Source organism: Lycorma delicatula, chromosome 3, assembly GCF_047948215.1.
Source record: "Lycorma delicatula isolate Av1 chromosome 3, ASM4794821v1, whole genome shotgun sequence".
Lineage (NCBI taxonomy): Eukaryota > Metazoa > Arthropoda > Insecta > Hemiptera > Fulgoridae > Lycorma > Lycorma delicatula.
The window spans coordinates 24,074,018-24,093,038 of record NC_134457.1 but is presented as its reverse complement, the minus strand read 5'-3'; the positions used below and the strand labels follow the sequence as shown (position 1 = coordinate 24,093,038).

At 30.6% G+C, this 19,021-nt stretch overlaps 1 protein-coding gene across 2 annotated transcripts in view; it reads right to left on the bottom strand.

The window, feature by feature from the left end:
* Positions 1 to 1,466: 1,466 nt before the first annotated feature.
* Positions 1,467 to 19,021, bottom strand: part of LOC142321450 (uncharacterized) — a 223,196-nt gene continuing 205,641 nt past the window's right edge. Inside the window, exon 6 of one of the 2 annotated variants that reach the window (XM_075359537.1) lies at positions 1,467 to 1,718. In XM_075359537.1, coding sequence (XP_075215652.1) covers positions 1,702 to 1,718 — 17 coding nt within the window. In that variant the 3' untranslated portion in view covers positions 1,467 to 1,701. Of the gene's footprint in view, positions 1,719 to 15,052; positions 16,469 to 19,021 lie in introns of those variants that run through there. The other variant, XM_075359536.1, reaches the window with a different exon arrangement.

Below are 19,021 nucleotides of genomic sequence, written 5' to 3'. Positions count from 1 at the left end.
ACCGCGGAAGGCTAGGCTTATGAAGCCTGTCCTCCCGACGCAATTCCCCTTCAGACCGTCTACTGAAGTCCTTTCGGTGCTAACGCTTAATAGGCTAGCAGGAATACGCCACAACGGGGCACTAACTGTAAGGAGGGAGCAATGCGATCCCTACTACGGAGGAGTCGCAATTGCTGGTTTATTTTATCTAACTTGTAAGTTTTGAAAAGGAGAGGTTGTGTAGAATCTCTTCATCCGCTTCTGGTATAGCTGCCCTTCAGGAAGCATCTCTGCTGGGCTCTGTTCCGGACTCCAGTCCGTGATGTTGAGACGAGTGGTTGGTCTTCCTTCTTCTTCTTCCGAAGACCTCTTCGTTCTTCTTTGGCCTGCACTTTCCAAGAATTGGTAGTAACCGAAGTTACATACCATTAACCTTGAAATTCCCGAGGCCCCGAAGGGCTGAACGGGGGAAAGTGCAGGTTTCTTCGTTCTTCCGAGCTGTCAGTGGCTGCTGGGCTTGTTTCCTCTTTCTTCTTTCTTGAAAGGAAAGGAAGGTAATAGGGAACTTACAAAATGGTGATACCTATTCGCGATTGCGGTTTTGGGGCGGCGATTTTCTTAGAAGAAGTAAACAGAAATTATTCACTCCACGTAATTATTCCCACTCCACTTTCATCCCAATTTAACTTGAGCTACCATAGATCCTGTAAGAGCATTTTTGCAGTTAAAACTACAGGGCCAATTAATATAAGTGGATCAAAAATCCTGGAAACTTTTGAAAGTACTAACCTTTTTGAGATATGTTGACAGTTTCTGTTTTCAAGGTGCACGACAAAATGAAACGTTCACACTGTGAGTTCCGATGTAGACCTAAAGTTTTTACTGTCATCCTGATTGACATCGTAAACCTTTTCTGTTTCTATTTCTTCACTGGAGAGATTCTGTAATAGTTGATAATTGTTAGAGTGTCATTTTCTCAGAGTAAAGCATCCATATTTAAATATCTGTTATAATTGAGTTTGTATCTTGATAGCTTCAAGAGACTCTCCTCCAGTCATGATATCATCAATGTAAGAATTAGATAATGCTACCTCCAGAATAAGACTGGTGATATTCAGTAGCAAATAACTCTAATGATTTCATTGCCAAATATGGAGCTGAGGCTGTTCCGTATGTAAGTGTAATTAATTTATATGTGTTTAATGGGAGAGATGGATCACTTCTCCAAAAGATAAGCTGCAAGTTTGTCTGTTGCGGATCTACTGATATCCAGCGATACATTTTTTCTACGTCTGCAGTCATGATTCTATGCTTTCTGAATCTAGTCACAATAGAAGTTAAATCATTTGAACTACTGGACCAACACTTAGACAGTCGTTGAACGATATGTTTGTATCAGTTTTGCAAGATGCATCAAATACAACGCAAAGTTTTGTTGTACTGTCGCTTTTTGTAAGCGAGTGATGTGGAATAAAATATGAAGGATTTGTAATTGTATTTTCGTTAATTCTTTCCACATGGCCAAGTCTTATGTGATCTTTCATAAAGTTTATGTATTGATCCTTGAGCGTTACATTCTTCTGCAGTCTTTTTCAAGCTGATAAATCATCTGAGTGCTCTCTCTCTCTCTCAAATTTCCCAGATCACTAGTGTTAGATTTTAGGTAAAGTTATGACAAAACATCCTTCTTGATTTCTCGTCACAGTCTTGGAGTACTGTTCTTCACAAGGCATCTTCACCTGTAAAAAGTGTTCCTTATCTTTATGATGGTGTATTTCCTCAGTTTCCCAAAATTATTGTAATTGTTTGTCAATGTTTTCAACAGTAGTAATACAACATTGGGCCTTTGTATTATTTTTTGGTAGATTTGGCGTGGCACCAGAGATCACCCAACCAAGAGTACAGGAGAACTGTGTTTCAAGCAAAACTGGCCTACACACAATAAGTCATAAAATATTCCTGCTCCAGTTCATACATCAATTCGTTGAGGTTCATAGAACAAAGGATCTGCTAGAAAAATATTTTTAGGAGGTTCGTGCAGGTTGCTGCTACTCCTGCAAATCAAAGAACGTGATAACAGACTGACGCCAGCCTTTGGAAATTTAGTAGTACAAATCATTGATCAAAAGTTGAAGAATCGAACAACTAGGGACAGCAGCCTAAAACTGTCAAAGATAAAAATAGACATGATTAAACAAAATAGTTCTTCTCCCTTCTTTTGTGGCTTTTGGCGTTCTGCTATACATGATTTTTCTAGCTTCAAAGTACCTTCTGGATGGTCTTTACCTTCTGTATCACTACTTCTTAATATTTAGAACAGTTTTGTGATCTTGCACTGTGATGTCCATTATAATTAACACAAATCAGTGGGTCCCTGCACGGATCATCCGGGTGCAACGGGTTGCCACATGTGCAAATTTGATTTGTGTACCTCGCTGCTGTGTTCCAAATTTCTGACATCCAAAACACCGCAATAGTGCTGGGATGAACGGACGAACAGATTTAGCCTGTGAAATCCAGTTATTTTATCAGGACATTTCGGTTTATTAAACGTCATTTCAGATATGCGACGCGGAGAGTACGACTTCTCTGTTTTGTCGTGTATTCAGTTGTCAACATGCAATAAATCTCTGTCCATGAGTTCATCTTTTGTGCTACAGAAATTTAGGCTTTTCCATGAGCTTGAGTAAAATCTCTTATATCCATACCTTGGGTCTGCATGTTTGTGAATATGATTTGTAATTTCTGATTATAAATTATTCACAGCACTTTAAGAGAATAGTGTTATTGCAGATGTATAGTAAGTCATGTGTAATATTCAGTGAGTTTTGTTTGAACGTACACAGAAAAAAAGGCTAAATATGAAAAAGAATTAGTTTTAATAAACTACACAGCAATTTCAACTTTCTGCTGAATAGAGTACACTTAAATGCATTTCAGATTGGAAGATTGGAATTGTACAAACTTATTACCATAATCATTAAATAGAAACTTTTTTAATGTATTTATTTAATAATTACATTTTTGTGACAGCACACTATAGAAACTGAATAATTTCTTAATACAACAAAAAAAGACAGTAATCATATTTTAAACAATTTATGTTAGAAATCATTAACAATTTTACAAGTGTGAGCTATATGACATACTTTGTATGAGCATTTTAAAGCAAAATGTAACAATTAAAAACTAATTGTCACTTCAACAAAAACTACTACTATTGATTAGAACTTCACTTATATAGCTTGATAACAAAATGAATAAACCCATATTTAAAAAAAAAATTTTTTTTTTGTTACTTACTGCTTTCTTTTCCCCTGATGTTTATTACCACCTGATTTTGATGAAGTTCTGTTGATGGTTAATTAGAAAATGGAAACAACATCTCAATTTTCTAAGTAATATTCTGATTACAGATAAATCCTGTTTTACAAGAAATGGCACCATAAATTTGGCATTTGTAAACTTGGGAAGAAGAAAACCCACATGAGACTCTCTTTTTTCTGTTTTAGTCTCTGGAACCACTGTAAGATATTACTTCAGAGGATGAATGAGTATGATATGTATGAATGTAAATGAAGGACTGCACTGTCTTGCACAGTCCAGATCGACAATTCCTGAGATGTGTTGTTAATTGAACCCTAACCACAAAGGAACACCGGTATCCATGATCTAGTATTCAAATCCATATAAAAGTAACTGCCTTTACTAGGAATTGAACCTTAGAACTCTTGACATTGAAATCAGATTACTTGCGATGATGATTTCACCACTAGACCAAACCGGTGGGGTGGGTTATCCCCATGAGACTGCTGCAAGTCATATCCAACACACATTTCATTTAATATGTGTGTATGATGTTCTTGTCGATAATCTCATAGGCACTTTTTTTGTAAGAAACCTTGAAGAGATTTTAATTCTGAGAAAATAATTGTAAATAACTATCCTGAGATAATAAGGAAAGCCGCCAGAAATATTTTTCGTCAAGAAGAGTACATATTGAAGGAAGGAATTTCGAATTCCTGTAACTGTTGTTTGTAATTCTTTTACAGTTTATCATTTCACGTCTTTGATTTTTTTTGTTTTGCTATGTTAAGAATAATGTTTATTACATAAAGAATGACTAATACAATATTCTGTTTATATTTCATTTGTTTTGCTTCAACAAAATAAAGATTTTTAAAGGTTTTTGTATACTTTTCATTGGCTGTATTTACATTAATTTTTTCACAATTAAATTTTCTGCAAGTTTTTTTACAAAATCTCTCGCATTTATTAGCCATTTAAGAGTCCTAATCATATAAAAACCTAAAAAAGAAACTTGTTTTTCTATACCAGTGGTAGATGGTAAATAAAATTAGTAGAAGTGCTACTCCAGCATTTTTTTAAGCCTTTTCAAGGCCATGGTTTTTTAGTTTACTGTAAATTGAATGAACCGAACAAAATGAATCAAATAGAATAGCCGGAAGCAGGATAATAATCTAATTCTACACTTCATCACATTCAAGAATATAGTACACTGTTTTTAAGCACTTTGTGCTTAAAAGCCGTATTCGATTTAACCGAATAAATAATAAAATGTCAATACAGATATTTTTTAGTAATAGCTTACTAAAATGTCCGCTTAAAAACATTACAGTGAAATGGTGTTTAATTTAAATTTCTATCTACACAGAAACATACCCGTAATTAGTTTTTACTAATTACCTTCTCTTTCGCCCTTCCGGCAAGGTTTTAGACAAATTTAGACTGGAAAAAAACATTCATATCCCTTCCACCGACTAAAGTAAAAGATGAACGAACAAGGAACGTTACGTACACACACGGAGTAAAAAAGACTACCTTCCACCAGCACGCAAGGGTCGATAGTGCTATCTCTTCCTCGCGTGCAGCTTCCTATGTGTGCATGCGCAACACAGCTAAACACCACGCCGCTGAACTGTATAGCTCACAGTTCCATACAAAGTTATTAGTATTTTTTCATAAAATTGGGTATGACTACCGACATTAAGCTTAAGGTTTATTTTTTGTAAAAGTATAAAGAAAGAATTAAAACTCATTATATTAAATGGTATCGATAATACCAAGTGGAAATACGAAGTGCTGCAGTTCCATAGTGCCTATACGCAAACCACACTGTTCGACACAAATTCTGTGTTTTACGTCGTATATCTTAAAAACTGTTAGAGTTACAGTTCTGAAATTAGTTTTTATTTTATTTCCCAGCTCAAATTACATAAGAAAACACCAATTTACAACTTAATTTGGGTCCTGATAATTATAGTAGAGCTTTTTTTTTATTAGAAGAGCCAGCGGACTTTTTCCTTTGGCGTTGGATAAAGTTGTTAGTCTATTCCACTCATATTGGCACACAAAAAGAATTGAGGCACCATATAATAGAAGCTGAAGCTACTATTAGAAATAATGATGATGCTATTAGACGTGCCTGGCTAGCATGGATTCACTGAGCTGAGCTATGTTTGAACAAAATGGCATCCGAATTGAGCAACTGCTTTGAAGAAATGTTTGCGAGTTTATCAAATAACCATTTTGACATTTAATCAATTTTCAAAAAAACAAAAAGTATGCGATTTCTATTTTTTTATTTTTGTTATTTATAAGTTTTCTATTTGTTTCCATTCACTGTGTTGTTCAAACACTGATAAAAATTGCTCAGTTTTGCCAACATGAAGATGCTTGCAAACAAACATTAACTTTTTTGGAAGGATTACATCAGTATTAAAGCAAATAATTTTAATTTTGTTAATAAATAATTCACATTTTAAAAACTCTTTTGTAAGTCAGGTTAATAATTTAATTTAAACTGATGGGGAAAAACTATACATTACCAACAAAAAGGTTTGTTTTATTTAACCTAACATTTCAAATGGTGTAAAGTTTGCAAACTGCTGTTTCATGTAAATTCACTGCATATAAATTATATTTATTTATAAAAACCTAATATAGTAACAAAAACATGTTATTATATTATATGTGTAACTTATATTTATGTACACATATACCACCTATAAAAAAATTATAAAATAAATCAATTGCATTATAATCTATTAGCTGGTTGACAACTTGTTTACTATTTGGTCACAACAATAACAAAATAAACTTATTTCAAAACAATATACATTATTATAGAAACAAATGGATGTTTGTTTAGAATCAACTATTTAACTTTTCTCCAAAGTAACAACTATAACAAGTCAGATCAAGCCTCCACAAGATGAGCCTCAATATTGAAATTTGTCTGGTGAACTGAAACTAAACAAACTTCACAACTTTATTTATCATCAAGTCATACTCCTCTATAACCTCACTGATCACATCTAGAGTTGTAACTCGGAGCCTAGTCCCACCACAGGTGACCCCTTGACAGTCAACCAAGAAAGGTCTTATAAGGAATACTCCACTGGCTGAACCAAGTAACATCAGAGTTCAGAGAAGGCAAAAATTGGATACAGTGGGCTGCCTCTTAGAAGATAACATGTGATCAGATGTACTCGAATGTCCTAAACCACACACATGAACAAGGACAATAAAAAATCCAAAATCAAACTGAAGCTAATCACTTACATTTCCACACACAATGTAAACTCACTTGTGAAGACTGGGAAAACTAAAAATAGCTTACCTAATGGATCAACACAAAATTCTCATTATGGAAATGTATGAAATAAGAAACATTGACCACGAAGCCATGGAATCTCAAGGTTTTTTGGACAGCCTCAAAATAATAAACTCTGTACAAGAACTCGAGTCACAATCCCCAAGAATCTTAACACTCCCCCTAAAAGCATCTAATAAAATCTACACCATAATAAATGTCCACATCCCCACAAACAAAAACAACAAATTTCCAAAAGACTGTAAAGAAACAGAAAATTTCTGGTATGAACTCGATCAAATCATAAATAACACTCCCAAAAATCATGTTAAACAGCTGATCGGAGACTTCAATGCTCAACCAGATAGACAAAGAAGTTAACTGCATTATTGAAGAATGGCCCGCCCAAAAGAGAAAAAATGAAAACTGATAAGACACTCATTGATCTCTTCAGAAACCACAACCTCATCTTGAAATCCACATATTTCAATAGAAACCTCAAAAACCTGGAAAACCCCCAACTATGCTAAACGAGAATGGCAGCTATATCATTTCTTCATGGATAAACATTACCACAAAGACATCTACAACATAAGTTCTCTGAGAAGTAAGCATAGGCACAGATTATGTAGTCAAAATTAAAATTAAATTCATTCCCCAAAGGAAGCAACAAAACCAAGCCCCTAGAACTAAAAGAAAAATAGACCCTACCCAACTAATCAAGAATGAAAATTGTCAAAATGCAACTGAAAAAATAATTCACATTTAAACTCGAATACCTAGTCAACAACCTTAAACAAATCACAGAAGAATTGGCCCCAACAAAACCCTACTAAAATCAATAGTGAAACAGCAAATGCAATGAAACAGTGAAGAGACATCAAGCATGGCTATTACACCAATCCCAAAAATCAGAAATATCCTTCCAAAATTAAGTAAAACAAAGGTAACTTTAAGGTAAGGAAAATAAAGACAACACCATAAAGACACAGTGAAATCAAAAAAATTCAACAAAATGCATTCGAGAGGCTACCACAAAACTTAAAAAAACAACTACAAAAATATAAACTAATGAAGGATGAAAACCATAATCTGGCCCATAACAATAAAGACAACACAGAAATCCTAGCTAAATATTTCAACAAACTCCTAAATTGCAATGAACCGACAGAACTCCTAAACTTCAACACCAGCACCCCAATAACACCACTGGAAAACATCAACCCATCCACAATAAAAGAAATTTATCAAGCACTTGGTGAGGTGAAGAATTACAAAGCGACAAGAGATTAGACCTTTGTAGGGAACTGGAAACATGCAGTTATTCCTGCATGTTTCCAGTAACCCAATTTAAATACCTCAGAGAAATAATAACCTAATTGAAAAATCTCAATCCAAATAAGAACAAAGGAATTAACTAAAAGACAAAAATCAACCAGTTACAGTTACAGTAACAAAATGTCTATCCATAAATGCAAAAATAAGATACTACACCACAATTATAAAACCGGAAGCCACAATGCAGCAGAAACACTTCCACCTGAACGAACAATGACCGATAAGACTCCAGAAAATCGAATGAAGAATTGGAAATACCTGCATCAAAAAAAAATACCAAAAAGACGGACAGAGGTGGAAAGTGCTCCACAAAATTGTTTACAGAGTTAAAACTTATTACTGATACCACATGTAAGAGACTAGGATTCTTTGGACACATCATGAGGATGCAAAATTCGAGACTTCTGAAACAGCTGATACAATACAATCTAAACTCAAAAATGCCAACACAGGATGCACATAGATCAAAGAGATAATACAGGATCTCAAGGAAATTGGCTTTACACCAGAAAACACCACAGGCAAAATAAAATGAAATGAAAAAATCTAGGACAAAAACACTCATAAGAAAGAAATTCGCAAAAGGAAGATTTTCAACACCAGAAAGGGCATGGAGATCAGAACATATGAAAGAGACTGTTCTGCTAGGCCTGAACAGTCTCTTCTTGACTTGAATAATGCAGTAACTTGGCACATCACATAGGATCACTTTGTGATTATAAAAGATAAAAAAAAAGAATTAATAAACAAAGAAAATATGAGTAGCCATAATAATAAGCAATTATATGTGTTACTATTTTCAACAAATTAATGTGTAAATGTCTGGATACAAACTAAAAAAATGTAACATGAGTTTCCTGCTGTATTATAGTGTTTTTCTGTACAATTAGGATAAAAACAAATCTTTCAATATATCAAGGTTTTCTTGTCCTAAGTGTGTGTACATGGATGTGCATTTGTGTGGAAAAGTGTGACAAATAATTACATTTGCACTGAGTAATGAATAGTTACACTGAGTTTTGATTTAGCAGTTTCTGTAAATAATAAAAAAAAATTGAAATTAGTATGAACTAGTTGTAAAATAATATTTCAGTATTCATTGTTAACTGTATTACATTCCAAAAATATTTTAAAAATGATAATGAAGAGCTCCTAATATATTTACTTTTGATAGTGAATATAAGGAACTCCTAGATGTGTTCAATTAAGGTGGTAATAGATTCCAAGTTTAAAGTAATAAAATGCGACTAAAGTTGTAAAATATATTAATATTAAGTATTATAATATATATATATATATATTGTCATGGCTTTTTTGGCAACAAACCTGTTCGATCTAAAATAGTCATAAACAGTCATATTTAGAACAAACGACTCATTTCACTTAGGATGCTACATTTCTTAGTTAAAAAGTAATGATACAGATAATAAGATCCATAGATTTCTAAAACTTTGTGGAACGGTTATAAGAAATTTGAAAAATAAAACTCACATTGATACCATTATGAAGTTTGATAAGACACTGGTATTACTTACTTACTCTTCTTTATTGGAGTGAAACCTGGACGATGTCAAAAAAAAGAAAGACAACCGACAAATGAGATTTTTAAGGGGAGTGAAAGGAGTGACTAGGTTGGACAGTTACAGGAATTACAGAATTAGGGACAAACTCCAGGTGATGGCTGTCAATGAAACAATTAAACAGCACAGAGATAATTGGCTGGTTCATGATCAGAGAATGGAAGATAGTAGGTTTACCTTAACAAACAATGTTCTACATTCCAAGAGGAAGGTGAAAGATTGGAAGATCGAAGTTACAATGGGGAGAACAGATCTAGAACTTAATACTTGGTGGCAGATGATGTTGAACTACGAGCTAATCTCTATGACAAAAAAAAAAGTAGTAGCATCTCCATCTTTCATTCAAAACATCCTGGCTCTGAATCCTGGTCACACATGGCATTTTTCATTCACTACAAATTTCTATTTAGAGTTAAATTACCAAAGAAGTCAATTGTCATAATCTCACCAAAAAAAACCATAAGATAGTTGCATATGTTGATTTTTTTGCCTGCCACTGCTGTTTTGTCTACAAAACAACCTGAAACTTTACTTATATTCAAACTATACTTTCTAAAAAAAAATCTTTGTCAAAGTTGAAGAGGCTGGAAATATTGAATGCAAAAAGGTCCCAAAATCATGTTTATCAAGTTTTCTCAAGAATGTAAACATCATTAGTGTTTCAATAAGTTTTTTAATAAATTCACAGAAAAGAACAAACCTCAGTAGTTTTGAATATATTACATTTTTTACGTTGGTTTGCTGAGAAATTATTGGAGTCTAAGTTCAGGTGTATACTTTTATTTGCTAGACTACAAAATGCTTTCACCCAGTAATAGGCTAAGTGAAATCTTTACAAACACACAATAATGGCAGGTATATGTAAGCAGCACAAGTATAAGAACTGGTGATACTCATTTTTGGTGACATGCTCTTTTTGCATCAATCACTGTAAGATTTTCCATCTTGTTCTCTTTAAAGGCTTGGTATTTTACATTGAAGCTAATACACATTTTTTTTAATTTGTGGACCCAGCTCCTATCAAAACAATCAAAATTTTGGTGTTTATGAAAAAATAAATAAATACAATAGAAAATTTTTACACCGGTGATTAATATTTATCACTAATTAGACAATTTTTCACATTAGTTGATTGTATTACAAACATTTTCAAACAGTGGGGAGAAGCTTTGAAACCATTTACACTCCTAACACCACTTTCAAAGGGGTATGTATTTTCCATCCAATCCTATTTGAGAATAGTTTACTGTACTTCTGGAGCAGTCATGACATCAACTTCATATAAAATCATTATCACTTTGATAATGATTTTTTATTGACTTTGCTGCCTACAAAAAGAAATAAAATTAAAGAAGCAAAAGAAAGAGATTTTAGAAGTCTATTCAGGTTTATGGAAGAAAAACATAAGAAATGATTCACACAACTGCTAGATAAAGAGACTGACAGTAGCTAACAGGCAGCAGACATTAGTAACAGGGCAACAGTGAGTCAGAATCAATTGAACCCGAAGAAGCAGAAAGCGAAGTAAGTAACATTAACCACAATGACATCGAAGCACTTCAGAATTAGTTTACTGAGGATGCTATGTATGCAGAATATTTTGTGATTATTTTATTAATGTTAGAACACTTTAAATATTATTTTTTATGATACAAAAAAAGAGAGGTTTTGACATTATTTTGTAATTTTATGTATATTTGAAATAGTTAAATACAATTTTCATTAAATACTCAGTTAAATAAACAAGTAGAATTTTACTTTCAAATTATGTTTTGCTTAACAAAACACAATTTCATAGTTTAAATTTGTTTTACTAAACAAATAAAAAACTATGAATAATAAAATAATTATTTTATTATTTATAAAACCAAATATGAAAGAAGGGCGTCTACACAGTTTTCTTAAAATAATTATTACCAAATATCTAGCAGGTTGATTAAAAGTATTTATATTCTGTTAAATAGCAAAAGATAAGAAGTATAATTAATGTAAATTACCTTTTTTCTGTTACTAAACAATTAAAAAAGTTATAGGGATGGAAAACTTTACAGCTCTTTTTCTCAAAACTTATGACTTACACCCTTCTTGCATCCATCTCTTCAATTATTATTAATCGATTAACATACTGCTTTTGAAGTTGACACTGAATCGGAATACAAATATGGGATACAATTAGGATTTACATTTCTGGAATCATATTTTGGGGTAAAGTATAATTTGCCTCTGTATCCTCTGTCACAGAAAACAGCTGAAGAGCAATTACAAGGTAGCCATCAATTTATAACCAACCAAGTACCCCTGTCTGTCCTTACATCCCTTCTACTTCCCTTCCTTCCTTACTATATATTGGGGGTTCAGGACAACTGTAAACTAGCCTTGTTACCCCAAGAGACAGTCCCTCTATTTAAAGACAGTTGATCCTTTATTTCCTTTCTCAATCCTCTTCTTTCTTTATTTTTTATTACTTTTCCTTTGGATGAAAGCCAAAACATTGAGTCTGCGGTGAAGCCAAAAACCTCAACTGCGGTGTCATGCTGGTACCTTCTAGTAGCCAACAGGACAGTTGCTTCTGTATAAAGGTTTAGTGGATAGTGACTGTTCAGGGAATCTTGTTTCTTATAAAGAGAGCACACAATACACTAAACTAGCAACTAAGGCACTAAAGCTAGGTCTTATAAGCCTCGTAAAATATAATCTAATAAACCCTAAATTGGTCTTGGATTACACGTTAAACCATATACATTTTCATAGGATTTATACCTCCTCTGTTAGATTACCATCCCTTCTTACCATTTCTATATCCTCTTCCAATAAACTTTATATGTTTTTCACTGTATATGAAAATATAAGTTAACTGCTGCCAAGCCAACTTTAAGGTCAAAGGGACAGCAACCAATGATAGTTACATTCATTTTAATGATAATAACTTGATCTGTTGGATTATTCCATCTGGACTGAAAAGTTGGAAATCTTTGTGGGGGCTGCAAGAAAGGTTACCTGATAACAATAATAATAGTTCAAACATATTCAATAACTTTGTTTTTATTTTCTACATTCAGTGTCTACCTATTTTCAGAGGCTTTTGGCATAAAGCAACGCCAAACAATTAAAATAATTTTTCCAAGTGTGTTGATCAGAATTAATGAAATAATTGCTCAGAACATACTAACTTTTGTTATAGATAAAAATAGACTTCAAAAATGTTAAATCTTAATAATAAATCTTCCTGACAATGTTTGAGTTTTGAAAACGGACATTTGATTAAAACAACTTTAATAATAATTTTTATTCCTGTACTAGCAGTAGCACAAATTACTTATTTATAATTACTTTAGTAATACTTAGAAAAAACCTGTTTAAGTGCATCATATTTTACTGAAACCTATTCTGTGATTCCAAAAAGGCATATAGTAAGTTTAAATGTTTACATTACAACCTCATATAATATCTAGCAACTGCTGTACGGAGAGAAGTGTCCAAAACTGCATATTTACAGAAGTACAAGGGGCGTTCAATAATTAATGAGACAAATTAATGTAGAAAAAAACAGTTCATTCAATGACAATTTAACTTTTTGAGGGTCAAGTTGACTACCTTGGGAATACATTTAATCAGCTATTTGATCATAATTAATCTAAACATAAACTCTTTTGTTGATTTCAGAATGTCAGCTTCATTTGAAACGTGGACAGCAGAAAAGCAATGTTAAAAGTTTTACTATCAGAGGGTGAGAAACCGGCAGAAATTTACTCAAGAATGTTAAAACCCTGTAGTGAAAATTGTTAAAACCACAGTAATGTGTATAAGTGGGTGAAACAGTTTAATTTGGGCAGAACAATCTCTGTCAATCTGAAAGAGCAGTTAAAGTTTTGACTACTGGGCTGCAAAATCCCATAAATCATCTTATTTGCAGAATCAGGCGAGTCAAAATATCCCAAATTGCTAGTTTGTGTAGTATTAGTGTTAGAACTGTGCACTCAATCATTCATGAGTGTTGAATTATCACAAAACATGTTTGAGATGGGTTCCGAGAAGTAGACTCAAGCCCATAAAGACACCCAAATTCGGATTTGTTCTGGGCTCAAAAAAAAGTTTGAAGTGGAAGGTAAATGACTTCCTACTCATAGATCGTATAACCTGTGATGAAACATGGATACACCATTTCAAGCCGAAACCCAAACGGCAAAGTTTTGAGTGGAAAAATCCAGATTGCCCACAAAAAAAATTCATAACTCACATGTCAGCTGGTAAAGTCATGTTGACAGCCTTCTGGAACTTAAAGGTCCAATTTTTAGTGACTATATAGAAGATCAACGTACTGTGAACAGTGAGTGCTATTCTAACATGCTCCAACAAAAAATGAAGCCTAGGATAAGGCAAAAAGTCAGGGTGCTCTCTCAAAAGGTGTGATTCTTTTGCACGACAATACATGCCCCTATATCACTCAGAAAATGGAGAAACGCTTGAGAAGTTGGGTTGGGAGGTGTTGCCACATCCTCCTTACAGCCCAGACCTCACTCTGTCTGATTTTCATTTGTTCAGCCTGCTCAAAGGCTTTTCACACAGCAAGAAGTTTAATGATAACGAAGCGGTCAAAAAACCGGTATATGAGTAATTCAAATAGCAAGATAAAGACTTCTATGCTGTAAGAATAAAAAAATTCACAGAACAGTGGGACAAGTATCTAGATGTTGTTGGAGACAATGTTGAAAAGTAGTATAAGTTTCATTGTCATTGAATAAATCATTTTTTGTCTATATCAATTTGTCTCATTAATTATTGAATATCCCTCGTACTAATGACTTATTTTTATTTATATCAAGAAGCTAAACTTGGTACCTACCACTAATTAATTTTTTTATACATACTAATAATTATTCTTATAAAACAAATTTATGTAATGTTATAAATGTTTGAATAATTGTTAGGTAAATATGAAAACAAAAAGAAGACATTTGACCTACCTACATTAAATATTTATTAAATGAACATTAACAAATTTACTAAACAATTTTAAATAAATTATTTTTAATCATTAACAAAAAATAACTTCTATTTTCAGATTAGTTTTGGAAATAACATGGATGACCTACATTGGGTACAATTACTTCTCTTGAAAATCATTTACGGTTTTTACTGTGGCTTTATTTATTTAATTTTATTTTTTTTTATTTTAATCATGCGTAAAGTATAATTGTAAAAAACACAGTTCTTAATTTCAAATGTTTATATTAGTTTAAAATTTTGATTAGTATTTTAAAAAAACTCTGGATTTAAAGGCAAGAAATAAATAATTTCCCAAGACATATTATTTTTATTGAACCAAACCTGACTGTACAATTTGGTCACACAACTCTTTAAAGCCTCCTGAGCCCCACTCACTCATACATAATCCACTGTTATTTACACAAAAAAAAAGACTTTTTCTCAACTTGATTTTTGAAAAAACCGCTCATTTGCAAAAAAAAAACCTTTAAAAAATGATGTTAAACAAATTAAATAATTTACATCACAATGATGTAAGCAAAAAATATATATATTGTAATTTTTTTTAAAGAAATATTTTATTCAAAAAAAAATTGAAATGTTTTGACATCAAGAGGTCTGAGGCCGCAGAAGAATTTATATCACACAAATAATGCTGTGCAACTCTTTTTATCAAAATTCTGTCTAATAAAGCATTAATTTATTAATAATAATAATAGTAATAATAATAATAATAAAAATAATAATAATAATAATAATTAAAAGGTAAATAATGAACACAGCTACTAAACAATACTGGTGAAATGGCTCTATTTCATCTAAATTAATAATTTTAAACAATAATAATAATAATTTTCTTTTAACAAAAAAATGTACAGTATATAATATATAGTAGATATATTTATACACATACACATTAATAATATACAAAAACAAAAATAATGAAAATGAACCACTCCATCAATAAATAGTAAATATATTCTAATAAAATTTGATTTCATATATATATATATATATATATATATATATATATATATGTGTATATGTATATGTATATTTTTTAAAATCACATTCCACTAAAACTGGAATGGAAATAACAAATAAAATCAATGAATGACAGCTTATTTCTTGTTGATGCTAGCTGTGAAAGCGAACGCTATTAACTCCACAATGCATTACACAAACATCAGATCATAATAATAATAATAATAGTAATAATAAATAATAATAATTATAACACGTATTAATTATAATTATTATTACTTTTTGCATACAGTAACAACAGTAAAATAGAGATGGAAATATATATATAAAGGGATTAGTGTTCATGTACTATTTCCGTGATATAAATATATATATATATATATATATATATATAAATATATATATGTATGTATACATATACATATATATATATATAGATGTATATCTAATGAAATCTAACCGTTTGAAAAATAGCATATCAAGTGATATGAATTTTATACAATATATACATTCACTTATATAATGTAACATGATACATAAAATCATTTTCATCACCATATGTAGTTATTAATACAATTATAATAGTTATGATAATAATAATATAATCAATATAATATACATAGAAATATTACACAAGTATTAAATTTCACTTAATTATACACTAGGCAAATTAACAACATATGTAAGTATTCAATCATATTTAAACTACAAAAATAATAATAAAAGTTTTTGTTCTTTTTGTTTCTTGATTTTTAATTCAGTAAAGTAAATTTATTAACATACATACATATATAATTACATAAATATAATAGCAAGTCCATTTATGCTGGTGCAGTCTTGGAATGATACAAGTTTTTATGTAGGTAGGAAGTACAAGTCTTAATCTCACCTCACTTGGGCGTAGTTGGAGGGGGCTGTGATGAATAGGGTGCCACAACCGACGCACCTACAGCAGCTGCGGCTTGCTGGCTTGCTAGAACAGCCGCTGCAACCAATAGACTGCTGACAACGACAACTAACCACAAAACTACATACGATCTCCCCCAAAAGTTTTTTAAATTTATTTCTTAAAATGAAATAATATTATTCAATCAATTACTCTTAAATTAATCTCCACTTTCAAAAATAAAACATGAATAAATAAGAATATATAAAACAACAATGATACTGGAAGACTTAATAACAATAATATTATTTGGAAAACTAATTAAAAAAATTATATAAAAATAGTTTTTTTTTAATTGTATATATATATATATATATACACAGGATTAACATACACCTAACTGTAACTTTTATTTTATGGATATAAATTAAGAGAAACAATAAAAAAACATAAATACGTTTTCCAAATATTCATGATAAAAAAAACATCCAATATGGTTAATTTAAAATTAAACAATAAACTGTTTTCAAAGTAGTTATAACTTTATACTGTTTTAATCACTTCAGTTTTGACATAAAACTAATGCGCACACTATATTTACTATTAAACTTTCCATCAATCAAATTTATTTAATTAAAATTCTCTATATTAAAAAAAAAAATTAAGTCAGATCATTTATCATTATTTACCACCTTATTTTGCCCCATGTTCGGAACAGAATGGGGCAAATGACATAATTTTCTGATTTTGAAAAAAAGAATATTGTTCTTTCGTTTTCTTAATATTTTTTATTTTTACATTTTTTTATATTATTACATTAAAATGTGTGTTCATTGAAAAATGTTCAGCTCTTTTAATTAACCCTTTTGTATTTTTAAAAATATTTTCAACTTGGTACCCCATTCTGCCACCGGTTCCCTTATATGTAACAAATATTCTATTTTATTTTATATGTGTGTGTGTGTGTGTGTAATATTTTGTGTCATAAAATTTATTATGCTATTCGTAAAAATTATGTTAAGTCATTTTTTGTTAACAGAGAGTCATAAACAGCAAAGTAAATAAAGCCATATAGCAAGACAAATAAAAAACAAGGCAATATAACTTAAATGCAGTGTTTTTCTTTAATAATTTCCTCAATCTTTCATAATGTTTGTAATTCTTAAAATAATACTTAAATATCTTTTAACTAATTACTATATTCACAAATAATTTTCCAAGTTATTTGTGAATATAATTAACTGCTAGAAGAATTTTTTACTTCAGCGACATTAATAAGAAATATTATCAATAACAGTCAAAATGAACACGTCAGACTTATTATTTATTTCTGACGATGTTAATATAGAAAATACTTACTGAAGCTAACATTAGATATTAAGAAGAGATGTTAATGTTAATTCATTTTATATATTGCCTAATACTTATTTTTTTATGAAATCATATTTTATCTATTATAATAATCATAAAATTACATAACAATTTTTATCACTCATATGTATTATGTGTGTGTGTGTGTGTGTGTGTGTGTGTGTGTGTGTGTGTGTGTGTGTGTGTGTGTGTGTGTATATATATATATATAAAATGCCAAAACCAACCAAGAAATAAATCAAGCTGTAGTACTGTGAACATAGTGTAAATGTATAATAGAAATTTAACAAGTTCAGTTTAGTGACGGAAGATTGAATTATACCATTCATTAACTTGGATTTTATATTTGTTATTTTCATTTAAATAAACACTAATTTTCTTATTTATTATTTATTTTTAAGAAAGTGGAGAGTTAAGAAGTAATAAAATTTATTCTACTTTACTTATAAAAATATCTACTATACTAATACAAAAGATGGAAAAAATTTAAAAAAAAATAATAACCCGTATTTGATTGCTAATATATGAAAAAATGCACACATAAAAAGAATAATTATGAAAATAATAAAACCAAATTAAAAGAATATTTTACATGTTGCATTTTATATTTTATATTTTGCATTTTCTGTTACAAATACACATACTGTTTTCAATATACCTTGCCAAAAGGTTTTCTTCCCGCTTATCTTTTATTAATGTTTAATTAATAGGCATATAAAAAACACAAACTACATGGAAAACAATTTTATTCCATTAAAAAAAAAAAATATTATAAAAATATTATTACATGAACTATACTTAATCTTTTCAGGACTAACATAATGTAAATCCTAGTTTATGCTCAGATTAGGTTATTCCATATTTACATACTCATTCTCTGTACGATTTATCATTTTACAATCACTAGGAATTAATATTATTTTAATTCATTTAAAATTTAAAACTTTTTCTTTATTTTGTAACCAAGTTTTAAAATACAATTTTTATTATAAACATATACAAAATTACGTCTTCCTTTGAAGAAAACTAAGGACTCATCAATTACTATATTTTGAAAAAGATAAAACACATTAGAAAGTTTTTTTTTTCAATTTATCTAATAATTCTTGAATTTCGAAAAGACAAAAGCTGTGTGGTTGATTTTTATTATTGGCAAAATGAAGCATACTAAGAATATTCAAATATCTGTCTCTAGCCATCGTTTCGGAAAATATTAGGGAATGTAATAGCCTGGTCTGTTGACCTCTTTTGTTGACTTTTATAGAATTTTTCTTATTTCTG